At 41.3% G+C, this 15,859-nt stretch overlaps 5 protein-coding genes across 5 annotated transcripts; 3 read left to right on the top strand and 2 right to left on the bottom strand.

Annotated features, from left to right (window-relative positions):
* Positions 1 to 8: 8 nt before the first annotated feature.
* Positions 9 to 479, bottom strand: BATDEDRAFT_24073 (uncharacterized protein; the record flags this gene model as incomplete). Its single annotated transcript, XM_006677842.1, has 1 exon — positions 9 to 479. The coding sequence occupies one exon, from the start codon at positions 477 to 479 to the stop codon at positions 9 to 11; it is 471 nt and encodes a 156-aa protein (XP_006677905.1).
* A 1,068-nt stretch (positions 480 to 1,547) lies between these two features.
* Positions 1,548 to 8,739, top strand: BATDEDRAFT_24072 (uncharacterized protein; the record flags this gene model as incomplete). Its single annotated transcript, XM_006677841.1, has 2 exons — positions 1,548 to 1,776; positions 1,895 to 8,739. 2 exons carry the CDS (start codon positions 1,548 to 1,550, stop codon positions 8,737 to 8,739), a joined length of 7,074 nt encoding a protein of 2,357 aa, XP_006677904.1.
* Positions 8,740 to 9,107: 368 nt separating this feature from the next.
* BATDEDRAFT_24071 (uncharacterized protein) lies at positions 9,108 to 11,585 on the bottom strand (the record flags this gene model as incomplete). Its single annotated transcript, XM_006677840.1, has 1 exon — positions 9,108 to 11,585. The coding sequence occupies one exon, from the start codon at positions 11,583 to 11,585 to the stop codon at positions 9,108 to 9,110; it is 2,478 nt and encodes an 825-aa protein (XP_006677903.1).
* A 190-nt stretch (positions 11,586 to 11,775) lies between these two features.
* BATDEDRAFT_24070 (uncharacterized protein) lies at positions 11,776 to 13,108 on the top strand (the record flags this gene model as incomplete). The annotated part of the gene is made up of 5 exons (XM_006677839.1): positions 11,776 to 12,080; positions 12,182 to 12,305; positions 12,365 to 12,654; positions 12,747 to 12,985; positions 13,077 to 13,108. The coding sequence occupies 5 exons, from the start codon at positions 11,776 to 11,778 to the stop codon at positions 13,106 to 13,108; spliced, it is 990 nt and encodes a 329-aa protein (XP_006677902.1).
* A 709-nt stretch (positions 13,109 to 13,817) lies between these two features.
* Positions 13,818 to 15,673, top strand: BATDEDRAFT_29838 (ssDNA-dependent ATPase MGS1; the record flags this gene model as incomplete). The annotated part of the gene is made up of 5 exons (XM_006677899.1): positions 13,818 to 14,262; positions 14,378 to 14,487; positions 14,562 to 14,769; positions 14,908 to 15,356; positions 15,443 to 15,673. The coding sequence occupies 5 exons, from the start codon at positions 13,818 to 13,820 to the stop codon at positions 15,671 to 15,673; spliced, it is 1,443 nt and encodes a 480-aa protein (XP_006677962.1).
* Between the last annotated feature and the right edge of the window lie 186 nt (positions 15,674 to 15,859).

The raw sequence follows: 15,859 nt of genomic DNA, 5'->3' as shown, positions 1-15,859 counted from the left end.
GAATGTATTTAAATGCAAGACTCTGCTAGTTCAGAATAAGGCACCATGGTACTGGGATAGCTGTGGTTGGCATACATGGACAATGTGCGACTACGGGTAGAAACAGTAGTAGGGTTAGGGTGAGTTGTTACTCGGTCGCTGTTCTGTCCAATTATACTGTCAGTGGTGCTGTCAACCTGACTGCCCACTCCTGTATCCGTAGACCAAGTTCGATTATGACCAGAACCCATTGACAAAGAAGCAGCCGGTGAAGGTGCATGACCACTGGCAGCTTGGAGAGTGGAGGCTGAATGCTTGGATCTACCCACAATGGCTGCTCCCGCGATATTTACATCTCCAGCGAGGATAGGACTCAAAGCGGCAGGACTTGTTGGAGTGTGCTGGGAAGTACCAACACTCATGCAACACAGATGATCGTCATTTTCGTGGTCAAGACTAGCAATGCTGTTCATCCTGCTATAGTGATGATGGCTGGACATGATGTTCAAATTTGAGCCAGATAAACCAACGTTTAAACAAATATCTTTCAAAATACTGACAAACTGGATTGTTTTGTAGAAACCTAGTCAAGCTTATAACTGGATTAGCCATTGCTTTATAATTGAGCATGTGATTCTATAACATTAGTCTGCGTGACCACTACGAAATACTAGCAAGTATGCTTCAGTCTTCGTGGAACGCGGTTTCGTTGCCCGCATGATCATCATGCAACCTGTCTGTTCAACTCTCCTTTTATCAAGCTATCCTCGTGATGTGCTAACATCCAATTTATCATGCACCCTGTCAATACTATGCATGGCTAGCCTCGAGCCATACTAATACCCCTTATACTTGAAACTAAGCCACCAAACCCGCCGATTTGCTATTATACCATACACCATGACCTCTAAGTTCAACCCATTACTATCCTATATTGCTTGTGCCAATGTGTTGATTCTGATGTTTCTAGTACAGGGAAACATCCAGAAAGCTGAAAATGAACAATCAACATGATCTACTGTATATATGAAATAATGCATTCTTTGTCAGATGTAAAGTACTTGTAAACTGATTGCACCAGGTTCGTGACCCTGTTCAATCCGATTGCCCAAAACGAGTTTGAAAGACTGCTTGTACAGCTGATAAAAGCAATCGATACATTTTATTGCAATGTGAGAGCTTTGAGATACATAAACAATAGCATGTATGCCGCTAGATGGTATTAAACCATGAATTAGCTTTAGTATCACACTGGCACCCCTATTCAGTACTACATTTTACATGAATAGAGCTGCAATTAATGTAGTATACGATGCACTCGATACAAATGTACAGCCTCTATATGGTAAATGAACTTTGATTCAGTTTGTAGCATTTCAGTCGCTCTGCTTACTAAATTATACATTCAACTCAAGAATACTAATATTCTGACCCATTGGTTCATATGTTGAAATTGTAGTCGATCCAGATTAGATATTTCGCGTAGCTTGTCACAACTTGGACTCCAAGACACTCGATTAAGCCAGACTCCGCTTAGCTCAAAAGATAGATTCTAAACGCTAATATATATGAATAATACTCATGCAACCTTGCTCGATAATCCAAAGCCAGGCTCACTCCCTGCACTTCCTCGTAGTGTCAATGTGTGTGCTATACCTGTAGGTGAACCAACACCCGCTATTTCTACGACCGTCACCACATCCATATCGTCAGAGCCAAAAGACGCGAAGACTGCAAGGCCTATAGAGTCGGCTATTCGTTGTATAGAAGAGTCTATCATGCCAAATGATGCAGAAGGTATAAACTGGCACAATATAGCAGTTATATTTCATGCTACGATTTTTAAGTGGGTCAGTCTACACACTAATGGCAACTGACTTTGTAACCACTATAATACTTTATACAACCGATACAGCTTTATCTGAAACAAAAGAGTCTAGCGCTAGATCATCCATTACTTATGAAACCCAAAGCCAGCATCATTCATCCATGGCACTAAATTCATCACAGGCTCTTTCATCGAGTCCTGAAAAAGTCGTCAATCAAAATCTCGCTACTGAGGAAAAATCAATTTCTTTAGAAGAGCATAATCAAAATTTATTTGACCAACACATAGACTTCAGTAGTGATCAAGTTCAACCACCTCACGAGCAAGATTTTATTGAATTGGCAGGGGATGAAAGTACCAGTCTCGGTAAAATAGATCTATTAGACAAAAATGGTTCAGACCAAGAATTAGACAATAGCGACTTGCTAACCGATTCCAAGTCAGACGACGACTTGTCCGATATATCTGATTCAGAAATCTTTCAAGGATATAATTTTAATGCGTCAGACAATGATATGTATGCCATCAATGCAGCAGACTTATCGTCCAGTACTCTAGATCAACTAAACCCGGAAATAGATCCTATTCAAGAAGCTCAAATTCTTGAAAAATACTACAGGCATGGTGCCTTGTCCATTTTCAAAGGAAAGGATCAAATGCAAGCCATGAAATCCAAACTCGAGCTTAAATCAGAAATTCAACAGACTCGCAATGAAATTTTATATATGGAGCATCGTATCCATGAAATGCAAAGTGTTTTGGCTGATACTAAAGAAAGTCGACAGCAATCACGCGCGGATTTAGATAAGATTGCCAAGGAGCTAGAGGATATCATTCAAACAGCAACGCATGTGCTTGTCAATATCCCTTGTCATCAGCAACTTGAAAGTATGAATACTCTGCCATCCACCACTGTAAATTCCAGTAAAACATCTTTAGAGCGTGCAATAGATATACGACACATTGTTCCATTCAACCCAAAACTAATGGGAAATCAACGGTATCGCATGCTGCGTGATCATTACCAACTCCACGCTCAATGCATTTCAGATGCAAAACACACAATCTCAGAAGTCGAGGGTTACCTCACAAGTGCTCAAAATGATCTTGTAGAATTTAAGCGCCATCAGCTGGAATTGAAACCTTTTGAAATTCAATTGAGTCAAGAGGAAGTTCAGGAATATATAGAAATGCGAATCATTTCAAAACATCGTGCTCAAAGAGCAAAACGGAAAGTTAGATTGCAGATGGCAAAGGCTGCCAAGTCGAAACAAGAAAAAGCAGAAAAATTGACTGCTGATTGCGAACGATTATATCAACAAGAGAATGAGCAAGAAAAACAAACTAAATTGATGCAGAAGCGGTTTGCACAGTCAAATGCTAAAATCGAGGCCGAAAAATCACGACTGATTGATGAGGACGCTCAAGCACAGTTGAAAAAGCAAAAGGCTTTGGAAATACTGTCAAAACGAATCAATAAGATACGCCAACATACTGAAATTACCAAGAAAAACAAAGCCAATACTTTGAATGCAGTCGATTCAAGTACATCCATATCAGAAACTGCAGCTAAAGAATCATATGCTATCCAGCAAATCAAAAAGAATATTTTGTTTAAACAAACAAAGTCGCACGAGCAACAGAGAATGGTTAGAGTAGAGCAAGAAGCAAAAAAAATGACAATCCTTAAAAAGCTTATCGACGAGGAGGACAGGTATCGCAAAAGCAAAATAAGCGTGCAAACCAAGCCAGATTCATCTAAATTGTTTAAAGAAAAACACTTTGGACAGCCTCGACAAGGCGTTTCCGATGAAAAGTATTTCAAGTCTCTCAAACTAGATTCAATCAACTTCAATGCAGCCGTTTCCAGACCACACTCACGGTTACAGGATGTATTTGAAAATCCAAAAGATCCACTAGCCGATATTGATCAAAGTAATATACACCACACAGCTGTTGTAATGAACAAGCCTGATTGTCAAACAAAAAAATCATATTCTAATCATGAACAGCATACAGTACTATGTGATTCGCACTTGTCGATACCAGTCAGCAACATTTCCAAGATGACTCAAAACAGATATCCTCCGCCACAAATGAAAAACTACAAGCCAAACAAACATGAGCCTCATCTTCCAAAAGGCGTCTTGGGATTTTGTGCTTCTCCCTCCGAGTTCATATTTCGCGACTATGATTCCGAGCAAGTTTACATGGCAAAAGCCACCATTACTAATGTTTCTGGTAGAATCAATTCGTTCAAACTTTTGTCCATTCCAATTGAAATATCCAGTCTTTTTGACGTACAATTTTCCCCTCCCGGAAAGTTGTGTGCTGGAACAAGCTGCGATGTGAAAATTGTATTTCGGCCATCATTTGGATTTGATCAGGACATGCCTTTAACAAAGATCTATTTTGAATCAGAAGTGGGCGAGAATTTTTCAGTATCTGTTGGGTGCTGTACTCGTAAATGTCGACCAGTGATTGCATCAGTCGGAGGTGGAGAGTATGCCAAGACGGTTCAATTTTATGAAAAGATTGGCAACGGAAACTCGAATACTGGCAATGCCAAAATGGACACAAACAAACTTATTGAACAAACTTCTTTTTCATATAAGCAAAAAACAGTTGCAGTGATGAAGGACGAAAATTCAATAGAGTTGGATCTTGGATCTTGCGTAGTTGGTAGCCAGCAAAGTGCATGCATTGATCTTGCAAATTTTGGTGCAATCAGTGTTGGATACCAAATCATGCATGCTCAATCATACAAAGAATCATTGTGTTTGAAAACTGGGACGACCCATTCACTTTCAACTGTCAATTCCAACTGCAAATCGTCTGTACCCGATAGCGGAGAATTGGACAATCAAAACAATGCGATTCTACTGGCAAGCGTCAATAATGTATCGACACAATCATCACTTGAAAAAACCTTGGCACAGGTTACCAAAAAGACAAAATCCGAGCATTTATACGACTCTAATGGCTTACCCATGGATACGCCAACCTCACAGTCAGTATCCAACACTGATACAAACTGGATTGAAACAGATGGCGTGTTCCATGTGCATGGAAAAGAGTGTGTTCTTCCAGGCTATCAATCACATATCATTAACGTCGATTTTAAACCTCCGTACGTGTCTATTTTATATTCAGAATCCAATACCAAACTATTGGACAATACAAACTCTATTCCAACTGGGAACAAATCCACCTTTACATTTGTGATCAAGTTTGAAAACCCGACCATCAAACCAATTTTTATTACATGTAACGCCAAGTCTATTCCAGCACCTATTATGATTGACAAAAACCTTTTCGACTTTAAAATATGCGTAGTTGATGGTATTTATCGTGATAAAATCATGGTTCGCAATCACAACAACATCTCACTCAAGTTCTGGTTTGAAGTTGACAACAACCAACTGCGACACATCCCAGATTCAAAACCAGTCAAAATTCCCAATTTAGGTGAAATTGAAATCTCGCCAGCAATGGCATTTGCTCAGCCATTTGAACCTTTTTTTGTCTGGCTTACCATTAAACCTTTATACGACTCTTGTGGAGCTGCCATGGATGCTTCTGGAAAGCTGCCTTTTAATGTTCCCCTTTTACTGAAATACGTTGAAACAACTACTCGGGTTGAACAAAGTATTTCATTAAAACTTGTTGGAACAATTACAAATAATGACGTTCGATTAGAATCAATTGACAAATCTCGATTTCTGAATTTCGGTGCGATATCAACACTTGAAACCAAGCAGCTTCCGTTAGTTATAACAAACCCCTCAGCCTTACCACAATCAATCCGATTTATAAAATTCACAGATGCGTTTTCTGTGGTTCCGCTTGAAACAGAAGACGGCTCGGAAGATGTAATTTCATTAAATCCTCTTCAATCCATCACACGAATGGTAAAATTTGAGCCTACAGAAGAAGCCGAGTATGACATTAAGCTTACATGTCAGTCCACATGGTCAAGAAAGTTTGATATACGATGTAGCGGTATTGGTGTAAAGCCTCTGGCTCAATTCGAATTTTCGCAAATCTCTTTTAGTCCTTGTGCTTTTGGAAGTCGGCGGCAAACTCGAGTTAGGCTTATTCAACAGCTAGGAGTGGATAAGATGAGATTCAAGCGCTCCAGCAATAAGCTTTCGTCGCGTGCTTGTAATGTGCTTGATCACACTATTGAGAATTCACCAAGCAATGACGTCTTGTTTGAATTTGGAACCCCTATTGTTATTGGAGTGAGTGATCAAAAGGCAGTATTTCAGTCCACTGATAGTATTGGGCAGCAGCGCACATCAGCACCAGATTCAGTCTTGAGTGCAATCCAAGACAGCAAAGTTGGTGCTTTACAACCCCATTCGCTATCTAATTCATCAACTGCTATTGGCTTAAATCCATCTGTCAGAACTGCAGTAGAATCAACGTTCTTGCCACATGCAATCCCTATTATTCCAGACAAGGATATCGATTCGCTACTTCATGACACCAGTTTGATTCATAATACAATATCAGCAAAAGAATCGAGTCAACATCTTAAACTTTATCATGTTCTAACCCCCCAAGATCCACAAATCTTGACTATCTGGCCTCAATCTGGAAAATTAAAACCCATGAGTAGTCACAGTATTGAAGTTGTGTTGAAGCCCTGCTTACCTAGATCAAAATGGCACTTGTCCATTTCAGCCAACCCATTAACTCAGCAGCAGACCGAGGGAAACCAGTCTATAAAACCACACTCAAATACGTCACAGCTACCCGCAGAAGGAAGTTTAATATCAGCGTCATCTCTCAGCAAAACAAAACCATTGCCAACAGATAAACCCACCAAGCCAGCCAAGGAAACCAAAGAAGCATCAAAGCTATCCAAATCTACCGCAGTCAATCAATTTCCATCCAGTACAAAACTCAAGCCTCTAGCCAGTACAAACGAAATTTTCAATGGAGATTCCGAGTTTGTCAATCGACTTGTGGAGATGGAATCTCCTATTATCACTATGCTGGTACCATGCTATCTTTTCCCAACTACCTCGGAACAGTCGCGTATTGACCAGTTTATTGATGGAGTATCCATCACAGCTCCAGCAGCCGAGCCCAATGATCCATCTGGTCACTCTATAAAAAAAGTTGACGGCGCATCTGTCATATACCTTAAGGTCATTGCACCACTACATCAGCCAGACTTGGTACTTGTTGAACCACCTCAAGGCGAAGAATATGATTGGGGATGTATAGCAGTGGGAGAAAAAGAGTACGCAGATATCACGGTTAAAAACGTGTCCAATCAAAATATAAAAGTGAGTGCCAGTGGATTGAATCCTTTTGGTCCGTTTAGAATTATAAACTATTTACGCGACCTCTTGCCAGGCCAAGTGGGGAACATCAAGGTTGCATTTGAGCCCAAAGATTCATTGAGGTGCTCGGCCTCACTAGAACTATTCAGTGGGAAATCGCTCATCAAGTGCAAGCTTGTTGGAAAAGGTGCTATTTCTATTGTCACGCTAGATCCTCCTGATGGTGCTATAAATATGGACGACACATGCGTGGGTGATGTTAGCACCAAAGTACTTAAAATAACCAACAAAAGCGTGATACCCATCAACTTTGTCTTGTCACTATCCACTGTTCGCCGAGTAGTAAACTACGAAACAGATGTCTTGTCAGATATGATAGGTTCAAATGGACTTCCATTACTACGATACGGCGCCATAAACTATTCTGGGACCAATGCTTTTTCGCTATTTCCAATGCGATTCACCGTAGCGCCAGGAACAACACAGGATGTCACGATAAAATTTTCTCCAGATAGAGAGTCTGATCTTTTTTTTGATCATATTAATATCTCTTACACTGGTGCAAGAGAGAAGACGCTGGTACGAGTAAATGGCAAAGCATGGGAGGTTACTACAGCAGTTATTGGATATGATCCACATCCTGTCGAAGCAAGAGAAAAAAACAATATACCTGCTCCCAAAACAGCCATGGAAGTTGCATATAGGAAGCTGCAAGGAAATAGCACGGAGCTATTCAAAGGTACGTATGTAATGGCAGATGAAGTGATGAAAGCAGGCGACGAAATCATGGGCAATGTGATGCAACACGTTAGTCGAAAAGATTTTAGATTTGTCACCATCACATTTCCATGGAAGCTCACTATGCCAGAAGACTCTACAACGAGTAAGCCGGTTTGGCGTATCGAACCCCATCCTCTGGTGATTGCTAATCTGAAACCGATTCTTACAAAGTTGGAGTTTGGAAAGCGATCGCCTGTAGCTGAATACACTATCGAAAAGTATGAGGGATCATTCAAGTTTGATGCTGATTTGAATCATTACATTGTATGTCGATCTCCGTGTACATTTAACAACGAGTCATATATTTCGTTTGGTATTGAAACGATGAAGGGGACAATTGATATGGGTCAAACAAAATCACTCAAGGTGCTTGTCAATAACTCTGTAAAAGAGTATTGGGAATCGTATATCAAAATGTGGGAGCGGTGCAAGAACATCAGCATTGATTCAAATCTACCTTTTGATACTTTGATACCTGCCTCGACTACGAATATCAACAAAGAAAAGGCTCGTTTAGTAGCTGGCAACAATGCATCGGTCACTACTACCCTGCCAAAAAAGGACGAAAAAGAATCAATACGTATACAAAAGCTAAAAAAGTGTGCAGCTAACCCAGAAACAATCACGGATCCAGTCGAAATTGTCAGCACGCTCGTAAACGACGATATTGCTGATCTCCGAAAAGAAGCAGCAAAGCATGAAATCACACACCCATTCCATGTTGAAACAACTTACAAAATCACTATCAAGGGAGGCTACAGACTTGTTGAACCAAAAGGGGCTGTATTTGCTACCGAGTCCCGTGTGTGGTTGGTCAAGATTCAAGCTGAAATGCCAGTAAATACTACACAATAAAGCCATTTTGCTAAATATACATTTGGTAAACTATATTGTTGTGATGGTCAATACACCCACTTTAAACCCCAATATACGAGTGCAACAATTGTTTTTATGCCAATCACCACGAGAAAGGCCAGTCAACTAAAGAGTTTAAATAATACTAGCCAGTCAGTTTGGTGATCATCATGATTGGTCATTGATTTAGGGTTCTATTTTACGTGAACACAACTGTATATTGCAACACTTGTGTTGCCATGCCGATAAATGTTTTAAAATGTAGTTATCATGCTTTCATTTTCTAGATAGATCAAAAAACTCGGTAGTAGTCATTGTTGTAATGCAGCCCAGCTGAGGATTCAACAAGATCAGCCTGGTTGCATCTATTACAGTTTTGAGAGTTTTGGCCATACAATTCCGTCCTCATCGTCCCCACCAGCATGCATTACTGGTGCTCCCCGTGTCAGCATCTGCTGATAAGTAGATCGAGCCCATGTATATCCAATACTCATTTTGACCAGATTTTTCCATAGCCCCTCCTCATGCATCTTCCAAGTTAGCTCTGCTCTTGCATCGTAGCAGCATGCGTTTCCTACTGGCATTCTTAATGCCATAAATTTGCTGCTAATCACTTTAAGTCGTAAACTATCTGAATCGAGCTCGCTACCATCTCTTACGGGTTCTGGCTCCGCTGATGCATCGTATATCATGGGCCCAATCACACTTTCTACAACTTGAGATCCATTGTAGATTGTTGTGGAAAAAGATGATACAGCTGATACGGCTGCCGAGGTCACAGTTGGGTTCATCACTGACGATGCAGGTGCAGGTGTGGGTGCAGCGCTCGATTGAGAAATTAACGATTCATCCTGCTTCATGTAATGGCCTATCAGTTTGCACAATACAACGGCATCTGCAATGGCCAAAGATGCGCCTACACTTCCATGTGCTGCAGTTGCGACACCATGCGCAGCATCTCCAATCAACAGCACTCGGCCTGGATGAAAGTTGGGTGAGGAGTAAGAGTAGGGAGTTGCTTCACCCATATCCATATTATCGAATGCAGCAATAAACCCAGTATCAGTCCTAGCAACTAGCACAGATGCCTCTGATGGCAAGGTTGATCTTTTCATGAGCAGATGCAATGCAAGACCGCGCGACTCTTCACCAGACACAAAGGCAGTGTCTTCAAAGTCGGGTAGATTAACAATGCGACTTTGGGTGGTAGATGGAGCCTCGGAGGAATTTGAAATCTTTGAAGCATGATTATCTTGGTCCCGCCGTAAAGCAGCGGCAGTATGGACCATAATAACAGGATGAGATACATCTCGTTTCTCTTCAGACTGAGCATTGACTATTGTAGAAAAAGTAGTCGCATCAGTCGCATCGACCGTTTCAGTCTTGTCGTCTACTTTCACTTTTTCGGTGGTAGAATACTCGGACTTGGTTGCAACACTGGAATTGCTTTGATTTGCATGTTCGGGTAGTTCCATACTCGAATTTCTTCCAGAAGGCACCATCCACTCATCTACGCTTGAAGAAGACACGTTTGAAGTTAGATGCATGCCATCAACGGTCAATCCGGTGATTGCACCCATTCCTGTAGACATTGTAGCGATAGTACTACCGACATCACGACGACGCTTGGCCCGTACATAATCACCAATTACTTGGCCTTGATGCTGCTGCGATACAATCATGTTCCAACCCAAAAATCCATTTCCGATATTAGTGACACCGAATGAGAGTCCACGATCAATATAAGATTGAGATGAGCCATCAGGACAAAACTTGAGCAATGCATCACGACTGAGGGTTGGAATAGCAGTACCATCTTCGAATTCGGTGGGAACATCAGCAGGAGGCATGTAAGTACGACAGATGCCAGTTATAAGAGCTGTTCCAGAATGCTGTGCATGAACACGACCAGCGAGTAGCATTTCTCTGACTTTAGAATAAAGACCATCGGCACCAATCAGCATGAAGCCAGAATCTGTTACGCCGTTGGTAAAGCGCACAGTGACTTTTCCAGTATCTGAAGAGATGGCATAAGATTCCAATTCATGGCCCATATGAAGATTAGGAACGCTCGTGTCAAATCCCTCATCAAGAAACCAGTTGGCATGGGCCAAATCACCCAGCAAACCAGTAGGGATTTCAGATTCAGGAGCAGCAGTATTTGAGGGAGAGATGGGAACAGAGCCACGACGAATCCTGGCCTGTTGGGCTTGCAAATAGTAGGCATAGTCGTTATTATTGGCGCCTTTAACAGCCAAATCAAGACTAGAAACAAGATCCTCATGACCAGCCAGAGCAGTCATGAGTAGCCGCAACAGGTCAGGTTTACGCAGACCCAAGAGTGGGGGTAAATAAGCATGTTCGTCCATGGAAGCATCACCAGTGGTGACTCGGACACCAGCCTCTGGGTCCAAGTCCTTGGCTGAGGGTTTAGCAGGATGTTTTCCAGCAGGATCTAGCAGAGCGCTGGAAGCAACAGAAGCCGAACCAGAGCCTCTAAACAGAGAAGGGATGGTCGAGCTAGTTGCAGTTGCAGGTGGGAAAGATGGCCATCGCACTAGCTCTTCTCTAGACGAAGCATCCAAGGAAGTGAACTTGACTACAGGCCAGCCAATGGAACCAAGACGCTTACCCAGTCCCAGATCCAGCAACCCCTCAACAGCCCACTTCCATATCATCAAATGCTGACCCCTGTCAGTGTAAGTGGTCGTAGCCTCGTATATAACAGGCAGCAGATTCAAGCCATGCAGCTGAGAGAGTTGTCTGATGCCAAGAGCCAAGGTCAAACCTGCGACTCCACCACCAATAATCAGAATGCGTTTTGGATGCTGCAGTGGATCGTTCATTGTTGGATAAGTCCAAACCGCCACTTGCAACCGCTTGTGCTTCGTAAGCGTCCCTTTATGCTCTTATGGATCGATACAACTGCCATGGCTTACACGTGGCTTTAGCTTACAGGTCGAATTCATCTTAGGAATGCATTCGCATGGCTGCAGTCCGATTGACCCTCTCTTGGAACCTTGTTCAAACCAACTGATGGATTCATCCCATTCTGGCTGCTCAAAGGCTGCTCTGTTATCCGATCCTTTTGCTTCACCTCTCACTGCTTCTGCTGTCGGATCATCCGCTTACTCAATGCCAGATGCTCCTGCTTTACCAGTAGACTCGTATGCTTTACCAGTAGACTCATATGCTCCTCCTCCTTCTTATGACACTGCCTTGCAAGAAACACTGTCTGGCTCTGCTGGTCCTTCCACTTTGTATCCAACTGCTCCTAGTATTCCTCCCAGTTTACCTCCTGATTACTTTGATGTGTCCATCATTCCTACTGGTAGTGTTCTGTAAGTGTTGACTGTTGTAGTCATACATTGGTTTCTTTGCTAATTGGCTTTGTACAACTCAAGTCTTGGCAACTGACCTTTATGTCTGCATATATTATTAGTTACCCTCAAAACTGTCCTGCTCTGGGTGCATACTCCGATGCCGAGATTATTCAATCTAGTTCTTCCATGAATATTGAATCCCATGATTCAAAGCTAGACAAAAATGCAAGCCATCTTTTATTTGTCCTGTTCCATAGATTGTTGTCTTGGTCTAACTTGTACTGTGTCAATCTATCAATTAGCCGGATGAATTATGGAGATTCTTCATGTCTAATCTTCAGAATCCACGTCTAATGGTAGACATTCATGGCTATCATACAGAAACTAAATACATTGAGGAAGTAAGAGATGGCGAAAGTCGTACCACTTCTCGTCAAGAAGATGTTTCTGATTTCAGAATCAAGATTGATGTCACTCGTCTCATGTCCACTTATTGGTCGCGAATTGTATGTGTGCCCGACAAAAATGCCAGTCCTCGCAATCTAAGAGAAACTCTTGAAGACTACACACGTTCTGATCACATTTGGAAAGAGTAACTACTATTTTACCTCCAACTCAAAGCGTATCTATACTGTGATGCAATGTGCTAAAATCATATCTGAATTGTACAATCAAATAATCTAGAATCCATCTGACAAAACAACCTCTTTGGGATTTTAACGAACTCTCTTGTGCACTGGAATTTGCTGTTCGCCAAACTGGCTATATGCACAAAATTAAAATTTCATTTCCGCAAAAAGCTGCCAAGGTCTCGGTATACTCGAGTCATACACTAAGCAGACTTTCTCGCTCGACGTTTGTATGGGTTATTTGCATCTTATCTTGTCTATGGATCATTGTGCTACCAATATATCTACTGATGCGTATGTATCACTTTGTTTTTTTCACTAAAAAACTCAAAAATGTCTTGTATGCTAATCTCAATTGGTAATATCTTTGTATTTGATTCAATAGGCAAAAAGGTGTCAACAAAGCAAGTGTTTTAAATCATATTTTGAATTGTGTTTAGTGTAGATACATTTCTAACTGTACTTGTATTATTTAGAATCGTTTGTGAATTCCCAATGATGGTATCTGGCCATGATTTTTACATGCGGCATTATTACACTATCCAAAATATGGCAAAAAGCCGTTCTTTCAAGACCATTCAGGCTATTTGAAACCATTTTAAATAGCTGGTCTCGCACTGCATACATTGATGCAATTCAAATAGCTTTACCAAGCATGAATATTTTTATCTAGTATTTCTTTGACGTAGTTATTCTAATAAAACCAAATCTATATCTACTATTTGAGTTTTGTAAATCTAATGAGGAAGTTGGTTCAAGCCAACACGGTGTCTTTTGAACTCTTTTAGTGTGTTGGTCTTTGTGCTCAGTTTGTATAAACAATTGAACCAATGTTCACATCTTTACTCCAATAAATCCTACATGTGTTCAATCTCGACTGTCTTTTCATTCAGATCGCACAATCCATAACTATGCCAGAGTGGAAATCATTCCAATTCAAACCGATGCTTGATTTTGTGTTGATTGAAGAATTGTGAATATCATTGACTTGAGCCATTAAACATATTTCATTTCTGATTGCTGGACATACCACTTGAAACACATTCGAGTTTATCAGATTCTTGGCAATAGTGAAAAGAATACCTGACCAAAATTAAAGCGATCCATGCATGACCCAACTAGAGCAATGGTGCAGTGCCCAGTCTGCAATAGGTCTGTCAGTGAGGCAGATATCAACACACACTTGGATGCAAGCTGCGAGAAACACACTGCAAGCCCACCTCTCCAACAGCAGACAGCAACGTGTCAGCCCAAGTTATTTCAGATGCAAACCAAACTTCAGTTTCTAAAGAGTCCCAATCACAAACGATCAAGAGATGAACTTGATGGTTATAAAGAGCCCATACAGAATGACATTGGCAATACTCTCATGAGTGTTTATAAACCACCGCATGTGTACAGACCATTGGCTGATCTCGCTCGTCCAACATCCCTCAACGAGTTTTTTGGACATGAAGCAGTTGTGGGTCAGACTTCATTGTTGCGGCAGTTGATTGAATCAAAAAAAGTTCCTTGTATGATTCTGTGGGGACCTCCTGGGTCTGGAAAAACAACTTTGGCTCGTATTATTGGTAAGTGTAGATTCATTCTCGCTGATGGCATATTCAAGTAATAGGCAGTTGCTAGTCAGAGTATTAGATTGCACTATGTACTGACTCGACTGAATTATGGATCTACACTATGCAGCCAAAGAACTTGGAGTACATTTTAAGGAAATGTCTGCCACCATTCACAATGTTTCAGATGTCCGAAAGTCTTGTGAGGAAGCACGAACTCAAAGAAAGCTTACAGGAAAGGTGAGCTGGCTGTATAGAAACCGATTCTTGGTTTTGTCACCAATCGATTCTGTTGCTAAAACAGCCTGCTTTAGAAATCTATATTGTTTCTGGATGAGATTCATAGGTTCACAAAGGCTCAGCAAGATTTCTTTCTCCCTCCTGTTGAGCAAGGAGAGTTTACATTTATCGCAGCAACGACCGAGAATCCATCGTTTAGGGTAAATGCAGCACTGCTGTCCAGGTGTAAAGTATTCGTGATGGACAAATACGAATCTGCATCCTTGTGTCAGATTCTCCGACGTGCAGCAAAAATTAAGCTTGCAGTTGTATCCAAGGATGGATCTGATACCAATCCTATTCTCAAACTTGACCATCCTACACCTTCTCAAGAGAATCTATCAACAGAGTTGTCATCAACACCGTTTTCAACAAAACCAGATTCGCCATTTGTCATTCCAGACAATGTCATTGCATACATATCAACAATGTGTGACGGTGATGCAAGAGTATCCATAAATGCTCTGGAAATGGCACTTGATGCTGCAGTTCATTCAAAACTTGATCAACTCACTCTGCCAGCTGTGCAGCTTGCTCTATCTAAATCGCATCTTCTTTACGATCATGATGGCGAAGAGCATTACAACATCATATCCGCTTTACATAAAAGCATGCGAGGATCAGATGCGGATGCTGCTTTATACTGGATGGGAAGAATGATCTTTGCTGGTGAGGATCCGTTGTATGTTGCTAGAAGGTTGGTCAGGTTTGCTTCAGAGGATATCGGACTAGCCGACTCCTCTGCATTGACGTTAGCCATGTCGACATACCAAGCCTGTCAGGTTATTGGCATGCCCGAGTGTGATGCCATTCTTGCGCACTGTGTAACGGTAGTTATTTTATTTTTGAACAATTGGATGGCGTTGTAAAAATTAAACTTGCTCATCAGTTGAATTGATTGTATATCCGTATACAGTATTTGGCAAGAGCTCCCAAAAGCGTTGAAACGTACCGGGCTGTAAAAAAGGTCAAGGATACGATTATGAATTCACATGCATATCCCGTTCCTCTGCATTTAAGGAATGCACCTACGCAGCTTTTGCAGCAAGTCGGGTATGGTGCTGGATATATTTACAACCCCGATCATAACGGACCAGTAGACCAAGAATACTTTCCTTTACAGATGAAAGGAACAAAATTTTTGTGAATGATAAATAATCGAGATTAAAACTATTGATTTAAAACTGGTCTAAAAAGTATATACAAGCAAAAGTGAACGGAGTGGGATTCGAACCCACGCCTTTTTCAAGACTACGACCTGAACGTAGCGCCTTAGACCGCTCGGCCATCCGTCCTAGCATTTTTTGACACTGTGTATAAATATATTTTTATA

Source organism: Batrachochytrium dendrobatidis (assembly GCF_000203795.2).
Source record: "Batrachochytrium dendrobatidis JAM81 unplaced genomic scaffold BATDEscaffold_4, whole genome shotgun sequence".
Lineage (NCBI taxonomy): Eukaryota > Fungi > Chytridiomycota > Chytridiomycetes > Rhizophydiales > Batrachochytrium > Batrachochytrium dendrobatidis.
This window is presented reverse-complemented; position numbering and strand designations above follow the sequence as displayed.